At 38.0% G+C, this 24,827-nt stretch overlaps 1 protein-coding gene across 1 annotated transcript in view; it reads left to right on the top strand.

Annotated features, from left to right (window-relative positions):
- Positions 1 to 24,827, top strand: part of Abca13 (ATP binding cassette subfamily A member 13) — a 437,491-nt gene that overhangs the window by 263,434 nt on the left and 149,230 nt on the right. Inside the window, exons 43-44 of the mRNA XM_031342061.1 lie at positions 12,158 to 12,445; positions 20,699 to 20,782. Coding sequence (XP_031197921.1) covers positions 12,158 to 12,445; positions 20,699 to 20,782 — 372 coding nt within the window. The remainder of the gene's footprint in view (positions 1 to 12,157; positions 12,446 to 20,698; positions 20,783 to 24,827) is intronic.

Raw genomic sequence — 24,827 nt, 5'->3', positions numbered from 1 at the left:
CATTATTTAAATTACAAAGTTTTGGCCTAGAACATAATTTAAAACTCCATTTAAGTCTTTCATTGCTAATTAAGAAATTAGTCCAAGACATGGTAAATCAAATTTGGTTTGAGATCATCTACATTTGCCAGCTTTTATTGCAATCAATAAAATCCTCACATAAAACTCAGTATGAGTCAAATTTATGTTCCTCAGTAGGTATACCTTCAGAAGAATGTTAAGTCAGGATGCTAGAGAGACTGTTATTACAATCCCCTAAATATGCTGATTTAGTAAACTGCATCCCCTTTTGTAAGATCTAGACTAGATGAACTCAGTCCTTAGAATAACTGTTAGGGAAGGCTCTCTATTATATGGGCATGGTGATGGATGATTCCTGTTGACAACTGGTTCAGGCTACACCTGTTTGTGCGAGTCCCTTCCTTCAGCATAAGCTGTATATCTTCCAAGGGCCAGGTCTCAAGTAACTCACTGCTCAAAAAGATTGATGAAGGCAAAATAAAATATAAAATATATACTTCTAAATCATAGGGATCCAGCAGCTCAAAGGAAATGGGTTTTGAAGACTGATGCCTTGGTGTCTAGAACAACATAGTGTTACTGGGTCTACACAGTGGGGTAGAAGTCACGTTTTAATGGTAAAAGAATTTCTCAATTTTTTCTTTGTCTGAGTGTATCAGACTTGATTCTAGGGTTCTTCTACGTATTCACTCTTTTTTACTTGATCCTTACTGCTAATTTGTAAGTAGACTTAAGTTGAGAGTGGTTATCTGACTTGCATAAAACCTCAGTGTTTCTAACACAACACTTGTTATGAAGTCTCTTTGGATCATCATTTTTACTTTCTTTGAAATGGCTTTCCCTAAGCCTAATAAACTAAGGTTTATTATGATGTTATAGTCTATCTATCTACCTATCTATCTATCTATCTATCTATCTATCTATCTATCTATCTATCTCCAAATCAATATGTAATATGCATGTTAATGATATGTAATACATATGGAAATATATGTATGTATGCATATACCAGCTTACAGAAAAAAAAAAGACCTTGTTTTAAAATGATGAATTGCCACTTGTTAAGCTCAGGTGACTAAGCTGAATCATACATTATTGACTCAGTTGACCTGGGAGGGGCCCATATTATGTCTTTCTAACAAGCTCCTAGAAGGTGCTGTTTATTTACACACACCTCCAGGGCTCTTCCTGATCTTCTTAAAATAACTAATTCTTGTTTTAGTTGCTACTTTCCAGCAGTGCACTGCTAAGGTGAACTCAACTACATTCCACCCCAATTTGTATATGCCAATGCCTCAGTCCTAGTCTTGAATACAGAATGCTTAAAACAATTGATTATGGTTGTAGTTAAATGAAGTCACATGGGTAGATGCTCATCCAATATAACTGGAGCTCCAGCAGGAGGTGATCGAGTCATGACATGCAAAAGAATGCAAATAGAGTTTAATAAAAACAGAGGCCAAAGATTCAGGGACAAAATACCATGTATAAGATAAGGAGAGAAGTCTCAGAACAATATCCCTGTAGGCATGACCATGTACTTCCTGCTTCTTACACAAGCAGTGAATATCTGTGCCTTAAGCTGCCTACTTTGCTGTCATAGTCCGAGCTGTGTAATGGACTGAGCAAGTTCCTGTACTGCATGTGTCTACTCAGGTTATCTGTTATCTCCCATGATCACACTGGGAGGGCCCTGTTCTGGTTTCACCAGTGACCAACATGTCACCAGCTTTATAGAGCAGCAGCTGTCCCTTTGTGGCAATAGTGACCTCTCTCTTTTAGAGGAGGGTTGTCTTTGGACTCTAAGATCTCACATTTTAATTTTCCTCTGAATATTATTCCTCTTCAGTTTGCTTTCTTTATTATAGTCATTCCATCCAGCTCCACACATCAGCCGTTTCTAGATGTTTACTGTTTCCTTTCCAGCTTTCCCACAGGACCCTGTTTCTGCCTTGGCCATGTTGCTTCTGTGCCACTGCTGGACAGAGGTGTAATATTAGTTCAGAATACTTCTCTGGTTGCCTCTAAACCAAGGGTTCTAACCAGTGGGTCACGCCTCCCCTTGGGGGAGGGTCATATATCATATATCATCCATATCATGTATTTACATTGCAATTCATAACAGTAGCAAAATTACAGTTATGCAGTAGCAACAAAATAATCTTGTGGTGGAGGGGTTCCCACAACATGAACAACTGTATGAAAGAGTCACGGTGTTATGCATGTTGAGAATAACACTCTACACATCTCCAAGGTGCCTGTACCAGTGAATGTCCAAATTCATACTGCCTGCTCATAAATTATTTTCTCCTTTTTGTTTTTGGTTTGGGGTTATGCCATTGCTGTAGCCAGTGGGCAAGCGGTAATGTCAGAGTTATTCATGAACCAACCATTCTCTCACTCTCCATATCCAGTTTTCCCTGGATCCTCATTGGAGCATTCTCTCCATTGCTTCCTGTCTTCCTTTAAATTATTTGATCTCATGATTCTCTCTTAAAGAAGTTTGATAACTTCTGTTCTCTTGGTTCCAAATTCTGCCCATAGACTCCTAAGAAGAAACAAAGCAGGCTCTGGATCTCCTCCTTTTATGTATGGCTTTCCATTTCTTTAGTAGAACAAGCTGCCCCTGGCACTCAGCATCCTCAGAACTGCTCATTTCCCTGCCTGCAGGCTCTGTCCTTCGCCTGCTCTGACATGATCTTTGTGTGAGTTAATTGTCCATTCTGTAAAGTGGCTCCTACTCACTAGACCATCCAGAAACTTTTTAATAAGATCTTGTGGTCCTCTCTTACTGTCACAGCACAGAGCAAGCTACATTTAAGTCACTGTGCTTGCTTAATACCAATGTCATTAAATGGCTGTAATTGTGAGATGGAAAGTCTTGGAACCTTCTCATTTGCTGCTCTTTTCACAGGTACTGCATTCTGCTCTGTGGATGCATGCTTCTTGATAACTGGCCAAGTGATTGAGTAGGTAGGGAAGAAAGGCAGGAAGGGGGGAAGAGAGAAAGAGAGAGAGAGAGAGAAAGAGAGAGAGAGAGAGAGAGAGAGATTAAATTAAAATAAGAATAGGTAGCTGTTACCACATGGCCTCTCCTTACTCACATTAGGGTTTTGGGATGAATAACTTGTATGAGATCAGATGCCCCATCACTATGACTACAGTCTTCCAAAAGTGCAGTTTTAAATGAATTTAAAGTCACCTGGGTATATTCTAACATTCAGTTTTCACAGAATTTCATTCTGGCTACTTACCTTCCCACAACATGTCCCTCATTCCCCCGTCAAACCTCACTCTTGTCCTCCCACCCCAACCTCTCTTTCTCTAAAACATGAATCACTATGAAGGCTGGATTGGCCTTCAACTCCAGACCCTCCTGACTCAGTCCCCTGAGTGCTAAGGTTAGAGCTGTGGGTACCACCACACCCTGTGGCATTTACTGTTTTGACTGCCACCCCAGTTTCCTCTGATTTAAATGGTCTGTGGTCAGTATTATAAATAGCTCTCTAGTGCTTGTTTTTTAACCCTAAAGTTTGTGTGAAAGACCACAAAGCTAATGCTGACTAAAGCTGGGGTGAATGGCTATCTTTTTTATTCATGCAATCTTCGTGGCTTTTCTCTTCTTCTTCTTCCTTTTTTCTGTCATTTGTATAAAGCCTCATCCGCTCATTGAGACCTGAGATCACATTTAAATTTTTAGCTCAATGGCTTGTCAGGAGTGTTTTACATAAAATCTCTCTCCTTTTTTTTTCTCCTGCGATGTAATCCTCTGTATTTCCTTCTTAATTGCTACCACTTCTACAGATGGAAAGCAATTTTGGCAGTGATTAATTTGAAGGGTCTGCAACCTCTCCTTTGCTTTTTAAGACAATCCTGTTTGCACAGCCTGTCCCAGGAAGGTCTGCTGTAATCTACTGCCTCTTCAAAGAGCTGCTCCAAATTCTATGTGTGTCTCTCAGGCTTCACCATGGTGTTAAATCCACAGGACTGTCTTTTCCTCTTTGTCCACATTTCCTTGAACTTCAAAACTCTCCATCCCTGCAAGCAAGGTGGGGAGGGAACATGGATGCTGCCAATTATACATGCCAAAGAAGGTTTGTTTTCCAAGTTAGTTAAAACCAGCAGAGAGCTAGCAGCAGGGTGCTCTGCAGTAAAGAGGCTGCCAAAATAAAATGGAATTGAAATAGACTTGGGCAGGATAATCGCTGGTGGCAGGTGCCAGGAAGCAGGGACTTCTATCAGGGGCAGTGGGAAGTAGAAAGGAGTGTGAAGCTGTAATTCTTGTCACCATGCAGATCAGAGCTGCCACAAAAAGCTCCTGGGGCTGGTGATGAATAGTTCCAATCCTCATTTTCTGAGTTGGAATATCATCTTTGTGTGAAATATTTGACAAGGGTGTGCTTCACTCATCGTAAGTGTAGCCATTGCCTCAAAATAATGGTTGGGCATCTTGGATAATTCAGGATGTGACTAGCTTGAGGCAACCTTTCCTGACATCTCTCTCTACAGGATGCTGTGATGAACATGTTCACAAGGGTTTCATCAATTTCTTCTCTAACTTTAACGTCCTTGCTGGAGCCACAATGAACAGGGCACCAGACCTGGCTTCCAGTGTAGTACTTGTGAATAGAAATACTTCAGATTTTAGAGTTTTTAAATATACATAAAGGGAAGTCATGAGGATGAGATCCCAAATCTCAATATGAAATTCATTGATGTTTCAGCACATATGTATATAGCCTAGGCATAATTTTATGTAATATTTGAACATATTTGTTCATGAATTAAAATTTCATATTGTATAATTTTCCACATGTAGTTGGGGCACACCAGTTCTCCGTGTAAAAGCAGTGCAGATTTTGGAGTTTTGTAGCTTATTCCATCTTCTTTACAGCTCTCTAAATCTCATCTTCTCCCTAGTAAACAAGTGCCCAGGGATGTTGTAAGCAGCCGTATTTATGTCTTTAGACCAGTAGTGGAAAAACATGACTTTGCTTTGTCAAATATTTAGCCTTTTTATTACCTCATACTCTAAAAAATTTACCTTGAAATGGAGCCTCTATTACTAACTTGAAGGCATCTGCTCTCGATTGTGTTCTTGAAATGGAAGCCCTGTTACTGACTTCAAGGCGTCTTCTATTGTGGTCTTGAGATGGAGCACAATTACTGACTTGAAGGCATCTTCTGTTGTGTTCTTGAGATGGAGCCCCTGTTACTGATTTGAAGGAATCTTTAATTGATTGTCTTCTTCATCCTCGCTCAACTCCGACATGGCCCAACATTTCCAACTCTCTGTTTTCACCTGAATTCAAAATGCCGATTCATAATGCTTACAAAATGAAACTTGTGGAGGCCAACCTCAAGAGCTCTTGACACATGGCCCTTGAATAAAGTACCTTGCTACTTATAGCACATTGCTCACATAAAAAGTTCAAACAGTCATAGTATGATACACTATGCATAGATCTTGTAAGCAAGATTGACAATTCAGAGGATGGAAAGTCAAAGGGACCAGGATCAGTGGTGATGTATTATCTATGTAGCCAGGAATATGCTTAGGAAAAAGGGGAACTTTGGCTCAGGAGGGTGATAGATAAGAACGCTAAATCCTCCTTTGATGCCTGTCCATCTATTCATTCTTCAGATGTCAGACTATCTCACTGTGGTGGAGAGTGTGCTGAAAACTGATGATAAGATGAATTCAGTCAACTCTCTCAAGCACCTCAGTGCCCATCAAGACAAAGATGTATGGCCATGGTGGGAATAGCAAGGGGGTAAACATAAAGTACAGACTGAAGAGAGGATTTAAAAGCAGAGAGAGTTTATTTTCTTTTTGGTTATGATTATTGGCTATCATGTGTCTCAGATGCTTCCTCTAGAGGTCTTGTTAGAATTAGCTGAAAAAATTTATTTAAGTCTCTTAGCCACTTTTAGAAATTCAGGGGATATACAGTGGGACATATGTATTTATCTATAGTACACACTGCCTCCTACATGTGATTAGAATAGGGACTTGCAACAAAGCCATGTGGAAATGGTGACTGGGATACAGCAAAGTCACCCAGTACCATTTCCCTAACAATTAGTTCAAATCACGCAGGAAGCACAGGTTGGAAATTCCAAAGTAGCAGTATGTATCTTTGTAGGTATGTGGCAGTATGTGGTATATATCTTTGGTTTCATGAAGGCTGAGCCATTAAAAGCGAGCTAAATTAGAGGAGTTTTAGAACTAAGCTTTTAAATTAATAATAATAATAAAAAAGTGTGGTTTGGGCAAGTGATAAACTTGCTTCATGGTGAAATCCTCATCCAGTGCTTTTTGAATTTTGGCTTCAAAGAATGAGATCAGTGACGGAGAAGCTGCTAAGCAGCTGGAGATGACAGTGGCAAGACACAGAGAAAACTGCTCCTTTACCTAGTGATTTGGATTTTTTAATTTTAAGAAAAAATGACATTATAAAAGCAATCTGGTCATTAACAAGTTGAGCAGATAAGATTTCATTCAAGTTTGCTAAGACAATGTTTTGAAATCACCATGAAACTATTTCGATTAAATGCAGTCTCCTCTTAGACTCTGTTTCAAAGAAGTAAACATCACTAACTCAGTTTGAGAAATATAATTAACCAAAGTTACAGGTCAAATTTGGATATATCTGTATCATAATATCTATGAAATAACTATATTTTATTTATGCTGAGTTAGTAGTTGTATAAGGACCACAAAAATATTGTCCTAGTTTTGGCTTTTCCTTCTATTCTGGTTTTGGATTCCTATCTTCCATCTTCTCCTATGAAGAAGACACTTGATTTTGTTGTTTTAGTTTGAAGGAAAATATAAATTGTGAGTAAAAGACAATTTAGCCATGATTTGGGCAACCTTCACATGATTATTTTTAAAGTAGAATAAAGACTGAAGACTAACCCATGTAAGCTCTTGTTTTATAAATTAAAGAACTGAGGCACTGTTATTTGCCACCAATGAGGAGAGTTCACACTAGAATTTAGGCATGCTGACACCTGGTGCTAGGCCATGCCTCTAGGAGACATTTACAAAATTCAAAGCCATCATAATGGTAGCTAGTTATTTTATTAAAACATATTCCTCAAGAAAACATACATCCCACTGAGGTTTCCCTGAGTTCACTGGAGTCATCCCACTGAGTTGATGAGCATAGTCCAGGCATTTACGTAGGAATCCAAGTTCATGACCAGTTTGCAGAAGAGAAAAACACTGAGAACCTGCTTTACACACTCGACGTAAAGACCTAAACTAGAACTAAATAGGAATAAAGACTATATTTTATTTCTCAAATTTAATTTATTTTATAACTTTATCTAAATCATATTCAATTATAAGTATATGAAATCCTAATGGCATGATGCTTTTGGAGGTACTGAGAATTGAACTGAGGGATTTTCATAGTCTCAAAAAGTTCTCTGCTACATTACTATCCCTCCTACTGTGCTTGACACAAAGTCTTTGTCTATGACCGCAAACTCATAATCCTGCTGCCTTAGCTTCCAGAGTTCTATATTAATAGGCCTTAGCCCCCACATCCAGCTTTTACTATGAGACTCTGAATATCCATCTCCAATAGAAGGTCTGTAATTAAATAAACCAAGAATTATCTTGTTTGTACCTCATAAAAAATTTCCTCATTTATGAAGAAGAATATCATTTTCACAAAAAAAAATGATTGTGGATAACAACATGGATGTTCAGTTTTGAAATAATCCAGAAAATGGAGAAAAAGAAATGGAAGTAGCTACAGTCTTGGCACACAAATATCAGCCTGCATGTTGGCTGAAGAGGAGCTAGACATTAAAAACCTCTAATGTATGAAGTAGATGTATATAGAGATGTAATTCTTTGGCAAAAGACAATGTTTCCCTGAAAGTAACCACATTAAAATTTTAGATTTTTTATTTAGTATGGAAGTTTTTAATAGATTGCATTTATTCTACATGTGCTATTTTGTGACATTTCATACTATATGAGTTTTTCTGTAAGCACATGTTTGATGCTCCTTGTCTGGTTAATGTGCTGCTGATGCTGTGAGCCGTGTGTACTCTGATGCTGCTGATGCTCCTTGTCTTGGTTAATGTGCTGCTGATGCTGTGAGCCGTGTGTACTCTGATGCTGCTGATGCTGTGAGCCGTGTGTACTCTGATGCTGCTGATACTGTAAGCCGTGTGTACTCTGGTGCTGCTGATGCTCCTTGTCTTGGTTAATGTGCTGCTGATGCTGTGAGCTGTGTGTACTCTGATGCTGCTATGCTCCTTGTCTTGGTTAATGTGCTGCTGATGCTGTGAGCCGTGTGTACTCTGATGCTGCTGATGCTGTGAGCCGTGTGTACTCTGATGCTGCTGATGCTCCTTGTCTTGGTTAATTCTTGGTTAATGTGCTGCTGATGCTGTGAGCCGTGTGTACTCTGATGCTGCTGATGCTGTGAGCTGTGTGTACTCTGATGCTGCTGATACTGTGAGCCGTGTGTACTCTGGTGCTGCTGATGCTCCTTGTCTTGGTTAATGTGCTGCTGATGCTGTGAGCTGTGTGTACTCTGATGCTGCTATGCTCCTTGTCTTGGTTAATGTGCTGCTGATGCTGTGAGCCGTGTGTACTCTGATGCTGCTGATGCTGTGAGCCGTGTGTACTCTGATGCTGCTGATGCTGTGAGCCGTGTGTACTCTGGTGCTGCTGATGCTCCTTGTCTTGGTTAATGTGCTGTTGATGCTGTGAGCTGTGTGTACTCTGGTGCTGCTGATGCTCCTTGTCTTGGTTAATGTGCTGCTGATGCTGTGAGCCGTGTGTACTCTGGTGCTGCAGGCCTGTTTCCCTTTCCACCTTTAAAATGGAACTCTCTTCTAGGTCTATGTGAAAACACTGTCTTTCAAATGGTGATATAATTCCATTTCAATTGTTTGTATTCATTTATATACTTGAATAATATTCTCTGTATGAAAACTGCTAAGGCAGTAATGCATTCCACTGCTGTACATCTTAAGTGTACTGATCCAGATCCATATATCTCTACAGACTGCAGTCTGTAAGTACTTACCCGATATCACCTTTACTGATGGGAAAAGTGCTCCACTTGCTCTCATATGTGAGCTGCAGACAAGGCCCAGGCATAATGAAAGATTTGTGTAAAATTACCTTCTGGCATTGCAGATAGGATGAATGTGAAATGTCAATGGATTTGGAATTTGGCCTTGGGGGGCCCATCCTCATTTTTCATAAGTCAATATCCACAAACTGAAAAACATGTGAAACTTTAAATACTTATTTTTAATCCCAAACACTGAGGGTAAGAGGTGCTTAGGCCACAGTGTGACTGGTCCTATTAGTCCCCATGTGTTAGACACTAAGCTGTTTCCAATTTCCTGCTGATGTTTTGGGTAAGTTCCAGCAAGCCACCTCACTCAACACAACCAATGGACTTCCAGTTTTGAATTAATATAGTTCTGGAATTGGAAATAAATTAAAGAAGACCTATGTCTCCTTTACCGAAGTGATTTTCCTGATCTATCCATTCACCAGGAATGTGTAACTAGACCCTTTCCCTTGAGCACTCAGTAATATTGGGTGTTAACATTGTCTGCAATCTTTGTCATTTAGATGAATTGAGGAGCCAAATTATGGCCTTCTTTTATAATATGTATCAATTGACTATTTTAAAATTTCCATGACCTGCATAATCGGGCAGACACTTTATGAGTATTTTGTTTTGAACACTTCATATTTTTAACATGAAAGCATTAAATTGGCGAGACTTTCATCCTAAATCTTCCAGTGTCCATGTTGTAGGTAATGTGGACATCATACATAAAGCCCACATTTTCAGCTCAGTGCTCTGCCAGGTGCTTGCGTTTGAAGAGTTACAGTCATCTCTTTACTGCTCAAAAAAAAAAATCTTTGGACATTTTCCATAAGTGATTTGATGGTCTGAGTAAATGGAAATACATAATTGTAGATGTAACTGGAGTCCTTGAATATAATTGCACTCATAAGTCAAATAAGACAATTCATAACAATTTGGTCCAGCATTTTAATTTTGTCTATTAAATTATTCATATGAATGCTTTTATAAGTTTAGCCATGAATATTTGAATGGTGGCTGATTCATAACTATAAAGTATCTTAGCCTTTTATTTTTCCCATTTATATCCAATTAACTTATATGGAAAAGTGGAGCTATTTTTCTTGATAGGAGATACACCTTTCTTACACTGACTTACTAAAGTTGTCTGATGAACATTTACTGTAACTTGAGGTCAATATTGTGCCTGGTTTTGATAGTTTCATTAATATCCTAATAACCTTCATTATGTGGAGGGAAATTATTTTAAATCTGTCTGTGTAATTGAGGAGATGGCATTCAGAGGGATTATGATAATTTTTAAAAGTCACACCATGTGAGTAAGTATGAATAACCCTGGACTCACATCCAGGTTTTTGAAGACTTGTTTTATTTCACCCTAATATAGTGCTCACAATGCTCATCAGTGACCAAGGCCACTGGCAACATGGACCATATTTCCCCATATTTTTCTATCTCTTTTCCACACTCATCCCATCACCAGGACAAATTTTCTGAGTAGACATTGGACGAGTTCTTTCTTTGCATTTAAATGACAAATTATCTTGCCCGTTGTACACACATTTGAGAAGGTGCCTAATTTATGAGTGTGGGTGGTCAGATGTGATGTCCAAAGATGATACATAAAAATTTATATTTGTGGGGTGTGACTTCTGGTGACCTAGGAGTGATAAAAATGTCACAGGACCTACCTGGAGCTCTTCATTGCCTCCTGAAACAAAGTAGAACAAACCATTCATCTAACAGAGCTTCTTCGTCAAAAGCCAGCAAAGTCCTCAAGTCATTATCTCAAAAATCACATCTAGAAATTCAGGAAGCATACAACCTGATGACCCCTTGGAGCTTTGATCTCCAATTGGTTCATGTGCGTAGCTGTCCAAGTGCAACCCTGATGTAATACTGCAAATAGATACTGTGCAGCATCACAGGAGTGAAAGTGTCATGCTTAGTTTACTTCTTTTTCTAGCACTAATGCCCCTGTATTGGCTGAGGTAAGTGCTTTATGAGAGCCACATCTGGGCCACCATTGATAATGCATTAAATATTACCACAGCCAGGCTCAGCAGTGGGGAAGTCAGAATGAGCACATTCATTTGTCTGAGATTTAGATGGCTTTCTGAAGTGATGCCAGGATGTTGGCATTTTTAAAGTTTCCAGATAAATCTGTTGTTTAGCCTCATTTAAAATCCAGTGCTTGGGACTCTGTGCTTTCCAGCCTGCTTGAACAGGATGATGTGTAGGACTAACTGATGAACACCTTTGGGAGGCACCTTGAGTCCTGGGTAGTGGGCAGTCCTGACCTTTCTTTCTGACCACTGTTTACTTCCTGTCCAGCCATATGCTACAGGGACACCCTGTGTTCTGCTACTTCAGAGTGATTTAGGACATAGGGCATACAGATCTGCATCTCCTGCTTTGGCTGTCTGCTTACAAACTGTCTGCACTCTCTCCTTCCTACACAGAAAGGTTTTCCTATCTGGATTCTAGGACCACGTTCCATTGTGTTACATTATTATTATTTTTTTATATTTATCCCAACCCATCTGTTATGTGGGTTTTTTTTTGGGGGGGCGGGAAAACCCAAATGACCCAATACTTGCCATATGTAGGGTCATCACTTAATACCTCAGATATATAAAGAAGTGATAAAGATATACACTTTCACGTGACCATGCATCAGCAGTGCTGGTCTTCTGAATCTGGTCTCCCACAAATAACTGCTCCTTCAAAAGTGGTTTCTGTTTTCTTTTACTGTAGAGCAATAAGCACACTGGAGGAGGTCTTTTCCCATTGGCCTCATTTAGAAGCAATGTCAGAGGGAATACAGTAGTACTTCTTTCCTATCCTTAGTGTCTCTAGTCATAGTAGCGTGTCCGGAATTGGGATCTGGGAAGCCCAGAAGTGGTTGTCTGGATAGAGAAGTTCTCCTTTAGAAGTATGGCCCGGGGTGCTACAGTATAAATGGAGAGATTCATCCATCAGAACAGAGTAGGAGTGAGGAACTCCATTCACCTGCATCCTGCTCACTTTGTTTATCCTTCATCCCCTACAGGTGGCTCTCCTGTGAGCACTCCATCAGTATGGCCCCTGCCTGAGCCGATGGGTGGCTGCCAGCTACTTCTGGGACAAGCAGTGGCACTCCTGAGGAAGCGGCTACTGCATACACTTCGAGCCTGGAAAAGTACCACCTCAGATCTGTTACTGCCTGTGCTCTTTGTGGCCTTGGCCATGGGCTTGTTCATGGTGCAGCCTCTGGCCATCACATATCCCCCACTCAAACTTACACCTGGCCATTATGAGACTGCAGAAACATACTTCTTCAGGTAATAAACTCTTTTTTTTTTTCTATTGATTAAAAGCTACTTTATGCAGAGGATGGCCTTGTCATGCATCAATGGGAGGAGAGGTCCTTGGGCCTATGAAGGACCAATAGCTGTCCCAATGTAGGGGAATCAAGGGCAGGGAGGTGGGAATGGGTGGGTGGGTGAAGGAATATCCTCATAGAAGTAGAGGGAGGGAGGGAAACCGAGAAAGGTGATAACATTTGAAATGTAAATGAAGAAAATATCAGTTAAAAGAAAAGAAAACATAAAACTCAAAATGTTTTAACAGAAAAATAAAAGAAGCTACTTTATGGCTGTGTTGTTATAGAAGCCTGAGTTGATGATGTCATACAGCAACAACATCAATTTATTTATTTTTCTAATATCAGATAAGAATTCTCATATAAGTAGAGGACTTGCCTTGCCTGGTTAAGGATCTAGCTTTGGTCCCTAGCCTCTCCCCACTAATCTGAATACTATTATTTTTTCTAAGGCCAGAACACAAGTATAATCTGAGAGTTTCTTTAGAGGGTTGACTTACAGCAGCTGATAGACAGACCTGGCCTTCTCACACAGCCAAGAATCTCTTGGGAAAGAGGACATGAGGCAATGGGTCTGACACACCCCAGCAGCCCTCAGCAATAAGTAGGAGTACTAGATATGTTCTCAAAATTTTTGCATTTTAGAAAAGTATCTATATTTTACAAATCCCCACTCAGTTGATTTTAGGACAAAGACCCCCAAATGCACATCTTTCCCAGCCAGACACTATAGGGATCAGACTGATTTGGATCAAGATTGTTAACAGTTTCAGGTCTGCAGGGCAGATTTGTTGGTAAAACACTGAGAAGAATATGCTAATTTATACAGAATTTTCTCAGGGTGCCCAGCTTGTAGTTTAGGCACAGGATTTGGCCCTTAGGAAATCATGCATCACCTCTTCTACCTCAGCTTGCCTGTTTTCTCTTGAGAGTCACCTTCAGTGCCCTTATCATGGCACTGACTAGTCAAGTTCCCATGGGATCATATCTTAGGGTAGAGCCCATGTGCACTGATTGCCTTCCATTGGGACCCTCTTCCTAAAACCTCACCATCTCAACTCTGTATGCACACTGCATTTTCTCTACTCCTCCACTGCTCAGTCTCTCAGGCTGGTTCCATACGTGAGCTATAGTAGACAGTCTACAATAAACATTGATGTGCCAGTAGCTCTGTGATATTTTAACTTGGAGATCTTTGAATAAACCCAGAAGAGATGAAACTGACAAATTCATTCTTTTATTTTTTCTCATTGAGTTTTCATTTATTTTAAACATGAATCAAGGTCACTAAGGTTTCTCTGGAACTAGGATAAGTTGGTTAGATGTGTCTTCTTCTTAACATTTTACAATGCTTATATTTTATTTTGGAGATTACAATTTAAATTTAATATTTTACACTACTTAAGTTTTTTTTTTTTTTATTTTGGAGACCACAATGTACAGTTCTACTTTACCTATTCTACCTCCAAACGTCATCATATACCCCTTCCTGCTCTCCTTTAAATTCATGACCTCTTTATTGCATGCATATATATATATTTGTATATACATGTATATTCCTAAGTATAACCTATTCAGTCCACATAATGTCACTTGTGGGTGTGTTTTCAGGCTTATTTGGTACTAGATAATCAATTGGTGTGCTCTTCCCTGCAGAAGACCACCTCTCTCATGTACACCTTTCCTCAGTTGCCTGTAGTTGTTTGTATGTGGTTGAGGGCCCATTCTTAATACTTCTGCATAACCTCCATGCTAAGTTCCAATGCGGCTGGACTAGGTTACATTTCTACTAACAGTGTTTCAGGGCTCTCTTTTGTTCCCAGTCTGGCTAGCATTTGTTGTTATTTGTTATCTTAATGACTGTCATTCTAACTATGATAAAATGGAATCTTAGTTTAGATTTCTATTTCTCTGATGTCTAGCAAAATTGAACATTTTTATGTTTACTGATCACTTATATTGAGAGCTGTCTGCCTACCTAATGAACAAGGATATTGATTGATTGTTTATTTCCTGGCTTAGGGTTGAATTCATTAAATAGTATATATATGTGTGTGTGTGTATACATGCAGGTTGTATAGAGAGTTGAAATGGTGGAGGCTTTTAGTAGGGGAGAGGAACTGGGCCACCTGTGCTCCACTCAGAGAAATGAGAATGAAATTGTTTTCATGATATATTTCTCAGTATGTTTGCCATTGGTATTTAAGATGGCTACTGATTTTTGTATGTCAGTCCTAGGTGTGCCTGCCACTTGCCCAAAGCACTTATCAGCTCTAAGAGTTTCCTGGGTAACTCCTCAGGTTCTCTTATATACTGAGCCATATTATCTACATATTAAGATTACTTTGACTTTTTCCTTTTATAATTGTATTTCTTATAGCTCCTATTTTGGCCAGATTGCTTTAGCTAAGTTTCTAAGCATGACAATGAATAATAATAGAGATATTGGACATCCTTCTTGTATTCATGATTGTAGTTGAAATACTTTGTTTTTTTCATTTAGTACAATATTGGCTATAGATTTATCATATATAGCCTTTATTGTGTTGGGACATGTTCCTTGAATTTCTTGTTTCTTCAGAATTTTTCTTATATATTGATGCTTCATTTTACCAAGAAGTCTTTTACATGTCTTTTTTATACGATTTCTGTGATTATCTTATGATATCAAAAGAATCCACTCACGTAATATATTACATTCATTAATTTGCACATGTTGAACCATGTCTGCATCTTTAGAATAAAACTCAGTTGTAAGGAATGGTATTTTTACTGTGTGCATGTGTGAGAACACACATGCACAAACATTGTGCATGCTTATCTATGTGAGTTCAGATGTGTGCATACATATCGTGTGTATGGAGGTCTGAGGACAACCTCAAGTGTCAGCTCTCATCTTTCACATTCTTTGACATAAGGTTTCTTTTTTGTTTGCTACTGCATATTGATGGGCAGCTGGTTTTCAAGTTTTGTACGTCCTTTCTTGGACCGCATCTTACCAAGTGAGCCTTGGAATTATTGTGTCTTACTGTATATGGTTTCTGTATGTTCAACTGAAGGTCTTGTACTTATTCAGCAAGTACTTTTACCCAATGAGCTATACAATTTGCAAGTATTTTATTGAGAATGTTTATATTCATATGAACCAGAGATATTGGTCCATAATTTTAATTTTTGTGTATCTTTTTTGGCATTCATATCAGGTTAATACTGGCTTTATTAAGTGAGTTCATAGCATCCATTCTCTGTATTTTATAGAATAGTTCAAAAAATAGTACCAGTTCCTTTTTAAGATCTTACAGAATTCAGCTATGGATCAACTGGGTGTGGGCTTTGAGCTGGAAGACTTTTATAACAGCTTCAGTTTGTTGCTTTTAAAGATTAGCATTGTTTATTATCTTATCATGGCTTAATTTTTGTTTGCTACATGTATCTAGATATTTTCCAGATTAGTATAATACACATCTTTAAAGCTTATCTTAGTAATATGATATATTATAATGTTAATGTCTCACTGATATCTGCCATAATTTCTGCCTTTCATCTTTGGTTTTGCTTCTTTTTCTTGGATTAGTTGGGCTAAGAGCTTGCCAATTTTTATTTTCTTTTGTTTTATTATCTTTTCAAACAATCAATTTCTTGTTTCAGTGGTATTTATTTATATTTATTTATTATTAATTATTCTTGGTTTCTATCTCATTAGTTTGTGCTGTGATCTTAATTGTTCTTTTCTATTTACCAACTTCAGGCATTCTTGTTCTTCTTGTTCTAGGCCCTAAGGTACACCTGAATGGTGATTCAGTTATGTATTTCAGATTTCTATGACTTTTGAGTGCAGACATCTGTAGGTCTAAGTTTCTTCTCAGGACTCTTTTCAATTCACTTTAGGTTTGACACATTGTATTTTCAGTTTCATTTAATTATTGGACTAAAAAGTCTTCTTCTTGATTTCTTGAATGACTTGTTAATTAAATAGTGTATTGTCCAATGCATGAGTTTGTGTTCTGTGGTTTCTCTTGCTGTATGCTTAAGGTTTTATGTCATTGTTATCAGATAAAATACAAGAATTTGCTTCATATTTTTTATATGTGTTAGGCCTGGCTTTGTGTTCTACTGTGTAACCTCAGGAGGGAAAGTTCCATGTACTGTTAATGCTATTTGTTTTCAGCATTCAGATGAGATGCTGTACAGATGTCTGTTCAGCTGTTTGATCTATGATGTCACTTAACTCATGTTTCTCTATAGATATGATGAGCTATCTATTGATGAGAATGGGGTATTAAAACTTGTTGGGATTAATGTGTCTTTATATCTAATTTTGTTTTATGAATTCCTGTGTACCAGCATTCATTGAACATTTGTTTACAACTGAAATAGCCTCTTGCTGGATTGTTCCCTTAGTCACAAAAGTTACTTTAAGACTAATTTTGGTTTGAAGCCTATTTTGTCACATGTGAACAGTGATTCCTGCTTGCTTTATTAATCTATTGGCTTAGAATTCTTTTCCCAGTTTTTTTTCTCTCTCTCTCACTTTTTTTTTTTAACTTGAGGTTGTATTTTTCTATTTGTCTTTCATGGTGAGGTACATTTTTTGGAAGTAGCAAATTGATGGATTCTCATTTTAAACAAAAAAACTGCTAGTGCATTTCTTTTGGTTAGGGAATGAAGACCATGTACATTCAGCATTATTATTGAAAGGTGCATATGAACTATAGTCATTCTGTTGGTTTGGTAAAGCTTGGTGTTTTATTAATCCTCACTTGATTAACCACTGTTGTATCACAGTTTATTATTATTTTTTCCTGTAGCCTCATGGATGTGTATATTTTTCATTTTGCTTTGAAAGAGTTCTTTAAGTATCAATTTAGGGCTTCCTTAGTAGCCACAAATTCCTCTAGTTTCTATTTATCAGGTAAGGTATTTTTTTTAATTCTTCAATTGTTTATGGGTAGTTTTGTAGAATATAGTAATTTGAGTTTACCAATTTTATCTTTCAGAGTTTTAAACACATCATCCCAAGCCTGCCTGTTATCCATGTTTGATCCTTTAGTTGTGTCCTCAAATCTCACATTCTGTTTGTAGCTTCCTCTTCACTATCTTTGTAATTATCTGAATGTTCCATTTCATTTGCCTTGTTTTCAAGCTCTAAGAGTTCCTCTTCTTGATCCACTCTGTTAGGCTTTCCAAAGAAATTTCATAATTATTGAATTTTTCATTTCCATTCAGCTCATTTTTCTCAGTAAGTCTACTCCCCCCTGAAGTTTACTTTTATATATTTCCATATTGATTTCTTTACTTTACTCATATATTCTCTTTGTATTCTTTCATGTGTTATGTCCTCTTAGATTTCATTGAACACACTTAAAACAATTTTTCTTTTGAATTCTTTGTCTGGGGTTTTCTTGAACTCATTCCCATTGGACAACACTACCATGGGATCAATAATGTTTTTTAGGAGTATTAATACTTTGAATTTTCATGTACTTAGGTTTTCCTTTGCATGTACACATTGAGAAAAGCTGTTTGTGAGATTAAAAAAAATCAACTTTATTATTTGAGTGGACATATTTTCATTGTTCCTGAGGGACTGGGAATATGTGATATAATGCTTCTCTTCTCCTTGCTAAGGATATACCTCAATTATTTAATCCTCAGCCTGTGTGCTTGTCATACCAGAATTCATACCCAGTACTCCCCTTTATGAAAATACAATAAAAGGCAATTAAAGAGAAATTGTCTTTCAACTGAATCATTTTTTAACGATTTATTTATTATTATATATAAGTACACTGTAGCTGTCTTCAGACACTCCAGAAGAGGATGTCAGATCTCATTAGGGGTGGTTGTGAGCCACCATGTGGTTGCTGGGATTTGAACTCAGGACCTTCAGAAGAGCAGTCAGTGCTCTTACTTGCTGAGCCATCTCACCAGCCCCAACTGAATCATTTTAAGAAGGGAAGGAACACTCATAATAGTGTATTCACTAGATATTAGAGTGTGAGTGCAGGGAGAAAATCTGAATAAGGCTAGTGATTAGTATGGAGTGATAAAAAGATACAGTGGGAAACTACAAGAAGGACAATTACGGGAAATAAGGCATCTCAGGAGGATGGTAACATGAGAAGAGAAAGATGTAAAAAATGGCAGTCAGAGGTTGGTCGAACAACCTCAACATCCCAACTCATGAATTTGAGGTAGAGAGACTCCTCCCCTCCAACCAGGGAAACTATCTTTTGGGAAAACCTATTGAAAGGGATATTAGAAAAAAATACAGACAGGAAAAACAGATATTAAAAAAGAAAGAACAAAACAAGTGAAGAACATAGTTGGCCTGCTAAATAGATATCAGGTAGCAAATGAAGAATTGAGGAAAGGAGAGTCAGGTCTAGGGCCTCAGAGTAAATGTCACTGTTAGCCTGGGTGCTGGACCTGATTTTGACTTTTGGGTTTCACCTACACTCTATATGCAATTTTACAAGCTCTAGCATAGGTGCCATGCACACCTTAGGGTGGGGGATATCTCTTACTATGTTGGTTTAAGATGCTGGTAATAGCTCTGGGTGATGTTTTACATGGTCCTGTTAGCGAGAGAACCTTCACAAGTAGAGTTGAAAATGCTGGCTCTAGCCCTGGTTCTTCCCAATGTCTAGCACCTGCTGACTTGCTCAGTTTCTCCCCTACTTTTCAGAGCTGTTCTGCTTTGGTTCTCACAGTGTGCTTTTCAGGAGGGTCTAGGGTAACCAAGCCATTGCTCCAGTATGGCTGTCTTTTTAAAACTGGAATCCCACAGAACCAGTAAAATAACTTAGTGGATAAAGGTACTTTGCCACCAAGCTGGATGACTTGAGTTTGGTCTTTAGAACCCGTATAACGGAGTAAGAAAATTGATTCCAGTAAGTTGTCATCTCATAATGTGGGTGATCCCAATCAATAAATGTTATAGGTTAAATTAAGAAATTCACATGGTACCTTCCCACTTCTCTGCTTGAGTGCAAAGAAAGTATTTCCTGCTCCTCCTCTCTGACTAATGCTCTGGTAGTGGCAACCTTTTTAGCCTCCCTTCTCTCTCTTTTCTATCATTTAAAACTTGTTTTATTAAGAGTACAGTGCAGTTTTTTGAGACCTTCTGTCTTAAGCCATGGCTTAGTCACCATCAGGTGTTGCTCTCTCTGTCACCGAGAGAAAAGAGCTCTACATACCAGGCTAATCACTCCAAGATGATTCTGTATTTTTATCCAGTTCTGATCTATAAAAATTCCTATTTTCCTTTGCTACTGAACTGGAGTCCTTCAGATAAATTTTATTAACTTTTCTCCAGTTTATTCCATAGACATTCTACCCATCTATATCTGCATAATACCCTGCCATTGTAAACATCATTTGTATCTAATAAATATCCCAATTCTGAATTTTAACCAACTGAAATGAATCCCACTACCAGTTATTCCAGTTTTTAAAAGGTATCATGTCTTTTTTCTTTTACATTTTCTCAATTCCAGATGTTTCTTACTATTGATGTACAAACCTTAAACTTTTTCCTGGTGTTAATTGCTGCACTTTTTCCTCACAATTGCATGGATGTATTGCTGCTGATTATCTCTTTGGTAAAGAAATTCAGTATCAATAACCTTGACTTTTGGCAATATTTCTTGAACTATGAATAGATTGTGAGGCTTATGGTCAGTAAACTATAACACCATCACTCTTAGTGTGCTTTAAGCACAGGTCCCCTTCTGTCCTGAAGACTTCTTACTACAGAAGTATGATTCAATGTCATGTAGAAACCCAAGGATGTAAATATGGGTTGCAGTTTTGACTCGCTGAGTAATAGGATGAATATTTGTTTCAAGTTAAGGCTCCAGCATGGAGAAAATAATTTTACTGCTTTTAATAAATTAGCATATGTTGGCATTATATTAGGCAGCCTTTAGAATTTGATTTGAAATCCATGAAAATATGTAAAAGTGGTTAGAAAATTAATGGGAAATAAGAGAAAAATAATGTACTTTGACTAGCTATACCCACAAATGCCTATGGGTGGTGGCAAAAGCTGTGCTTGAAGAAGTTTCTCCATTCCATCCTTGTTCATGACCTTTTCCATAACAGAACTGGGAAATCAGCTTTATCTGGTGCTCTGGAAACTGTTAGCCCAATCAGTTTGGCTAGGGTGATGTCAGAGTCCTAATGGTGCTTTGTTTTTCACCATCAACAGCAGTGGGAACCACGGCACGGACCTCACTCATGTGCTTCTACGGAAGTTCAGAGAACAGGACCCTGTCTGTGCTGATGCTCACTGGTAAGTATGTGGTGCCCGCAGCATGGCAGAGAATCCAGCACCAGCAACTCTGGAGACTGCTGTGTTGCTTCCCTCGAGGATGGGTTAGTCTGTGTTCCCACTTAGGTTACATGGAGTGAAAGTCAGCTTAATGAGTAGAACATTAATGGGTCTAATTAGTGAGCCTAATTAATGGGTCTCATTTTATGGAATGGCCAGGAACAAACTGCCTAATTACTTCTTCCTACCTTTTATAGACACACACTCTGGAGGACTCAAAAAAAAAAAAAAAGAAAAGAATAGTGTTTCTCTGACATAAGAAACCTCAAAACACAAGGACTTAAGCAATTAAGCACGAATTATGTGTTTACTGTTACTTACTTTAAAGAACACTTATATATATTGCAACATTGTTGGCATATTTCTTACTATTTCATTGTGTTCTTATACCTCTATCTCCCTTCCAACCCCAACCGTTATTCCCCCTAATCTCTTCCAACCCTCCAACACTAGGTAGGTGAAGAAGAAGGTTATAGGAGAAAGCAGGCATAGACCTCTTTCATCCAACAAAATAGACTATATCCTGTTGATTAGGGGCACTGGATTTTTGGGAGCAAGTTCAATCTCCATCATCAAGACAACTCCAATTTCTTTGCTCATGAACCCTTGACAAACCACATCAACAGGATCTAGTTGCAGCCGGGGAAGAATGGCCTTCTTGGAGCATGCCTACAGCCCCTCTTGAGGCTCTGGCATTAAGAGTGCTGATGAGTCCCCAGAATGCCAACTGTAAACTATTTGCAGCTGATAGCCCCTGTTAGTGCATGTGGCAAATGATAGTTGCCTCCTATAAAGCAGCCTCTTACCTGACTGGGATTAAAACAAAAACATGTTCACACAACATAACTGTTTTCTGTTTAAGAAACCAAAATTCTCACTATATTATTTTTAATTTAATAGGCAACATGCACACACATGTGGTAGTTTTCTTTCTTTGCCTTACTTCACTGTTCACCAAGAGTTCTTTCTACTCATGGTTGCTACATGATTTAATTTTTATGACTGGGTAATAGTCTGCCATGTACACATGCCATATTTTTCAATATTTACTTAGTATTGTGATATGAATATGCTAATGCAAACCCAACAGCTTTTCTGAAGTAATCAAAATAGAAAATAGGCACCCATAGTCCTGCCATGACTGTCTCCATGTTTGTGTGACTGCGGACATGCCATTTAAACTTAGTAAACCTTGCCTCCCTTCTGTAGTAGGATACTCTTTATCTAACTTACTTATTTTGTGGGTAATTTGAATAATAGAAGATTTGATGTAAAAATCAACTTGGGAATGTATGTCATAGTACCTGAGAAATGCATTACTAACAGTAGATATTATTATTGCTGCTGCTATTGTTAGCATTAATTATATTTTGTTTTGTTTCTGATTTGGCATCTTAAGTATCCCAGATTGACCTTGGAGTTAGTATGTAGCTGAATCTGATCTTGAACTTCCATTTCCTCTCTAGTGCTAGAATCACAGACATGTGTCTCTATGACTTAAAGTGTGTTACTGTGATGGAATCAAAGGTGTCTGGCTCCATTCCTGGAAGGCTGTTACTATTAATGGCATTGAAATTCACAGATTCTAGACTGCTTTTGTTTCTTCTGGTCTATTTAAATCCCACCCAAACCCTGAGATAATTGAGAGACAGTATCTTGTCATACATGATGAAACTGAGCTTTAGAAAAAGTTTATAAATTGCCCATGGCCTCATGAAGGGCATTAAGTGGAAAAGCTACAATTTCATGACATCCCATTTGCAACTGCCCAACACCTTGAATAATGTTTGCATTTGTTTTTCTTGTTGCATATCCTCTGGATTGGAACTGCTATTTTATGTTTATGGATCAGTGACCTATTTGCCTTTGTTTCTCAATTTATTAAACATTATTTTGAGATTATAATTATAACATATACTACTTCCATTTCCTCTCCAGGCCCTCCCATATACCTCTCCTTTATCCTTTTTAAATCTATAGCCTCTGTTTTCATTAATTGTCATTGTATATGTATATGAATATATATTCCCATATCCAATCTGTATAATCTTACCTTTATTTATATTTTCAATGATATGCTATTCTCCCATTCTCAGCATTCCTTAGTTGCCTGCAGTTCTTTGTGTAGTGTTGAGGCTTCATGTACTTTCTCCCATCTATGTTGATGTGTTTACTGGTGTTTTCCTTGTTAAGCTCATGTTGCTGTAGTCATGTTAGTGAGACTCAGTAAGGCAAAATATAAACCTGTGTTTAAAAACTTGGAATCAATATTTACAGATGACCATGTTGCATTTAAGTGATGACCTCAAAACAGTTATCTACGGTAAATACATTGCCTTCTTCCTCTATATATTCTTTCAAGCCCATAAAATTAGAACTATGACAGGTTTTACATGTTTAAATTCTCATTTTTTTCTGTTAGTATTTTGCTAATTTCACATATTTATAACAACAACAACAATGAGTACAAAAAGCTAGCCTGTCAATATGTGCTGATTGCTTTGAAGAAGGCTTTTTGGGGACTCTGAGAGTAACACTGAGGGAGGGGAAGATGCATGGCTTCTGAACCCTGATAAGACACGCCTTGCTTCATAAATGCTTCCATTACTGTTATTTCCCCTAACTATTATTCCTTGAGGATGCACTGCAAGTCAAGTATTACTAGAGGGACCAAGATTAATGCAAAGAATCTGCTCCTAAGACATTTATAATTACAGATGGAACAAATGAAGCAAGAGATAAGAGCCATGATAGTGTCCTGGACACTACATGTCTGCCTTTTCAGTGATTATATATATATATATATATATATATATATATATATATATATATATATAAACTCAGACAAAATAATTAGATATTGTTTCCTAGTTCATGATGACATATTTTGCTCATTAGTCATACTGGTAATTAGTTGAGACTGAGTAACTATTGATGGTCTCACTATGGAAGGATTACAAGAAAATTAATTATGTTGCCTCAGTTCATTCTTCTCTGAGAAGACAAAGGGATTTATCCAGTGAAGGGTTCAGACATAATGTTTTCATTTTCTCTTCTCTACTAAAAACACACAGGATGTACAACACACATACCTCTGAGGAGTAGAAACAGGAACACATGTGATTCATCTTTGGCCTAATGTCATACTAAGGAAAGAATGATTAGCAGAAAATAGAACAATTCTTTTATCTGTTCTTTCAAAAGGAAAACACCTGGGTGAAATCAGTGCTTTATGAATGTCAGAAAATGTTCGCAATTCTGTCTGTATGTCCAGCATATTTCCTCTCCAATGCTGCCAGGGCACCCCTACTCTACCCCCACAGTCTCTACATCCATTCCTTGTCCAGAACTGGTGCTCAGGGTAAGCTAACATGCTAGCTAGATGGTGATAGTGGTTACTGGCTCATCTGTGAAAAACTGTGAAGAACAAGGGTAGGAAGCACAAAGTATAAATCTAAGGCATCCAGGTGCAGGAGAACACAGCTGGATTCCAGGCTGCCTCTGTCAGATCCCACCCTCATTGGTTTTGTGACATGGATAGCTTACTCAACCCCTCTCTGCTTCTGTTATCATCAATGTATTTGAACTTGAGCACAAATAACCTTCACCTCAAACTGCAGGATGACCCTTATGAAGCTTCTTTGATCCTTTAAGCAAATGCATATATCAGAAAACCATTTTTTTGAGGAAGAATTGTGTCATTACAACATCTGTCCCTCTATTTGAGATTTAAGGTAAATGTTACACTATTAAAAACTCCAGGCATCCCTATAGCAGAAAGACCTACTCAGTCCAAATGGTAGGGACCATGTTCAAAGACCATTGAACTCACAACAACAACACTGTTGTTCTGTGCTACAGAGTACATGAGGGATATCCTCGGGAACTCCAAGTATATTTAGATAACATCTAGAATGAAACTTACAAAGATGTGTGTGATTCTTTTTTTTTTTTAATTTTAGATATTTTCTTTATTTACATGCGAATTTCTCCATTCCCAGTTCCC

The sequence above is a fragment of the Mastomys coucha genome, unplaced genomic scaffold (genome assembly GCF_008632895.1).
Source record: "Mastomys coucha isolate ucsf_1 unplaced genomic scaffold, UCSF_Mcou_1 pScaffold22, whole genome shotgun sequence".
Taxonomy (NCBI): domain Eukaryota; kingdom Metazoa; phylum Chordata; class Mammalia; order Rodentia; family Muridae; genus Mastomys; species Mastomys coucha.
The sequence above is the reverse complement of the archived record's forward strand: the minus strand, read 5'-3'. Positions and strand labels throughout refer to the sequence as shown.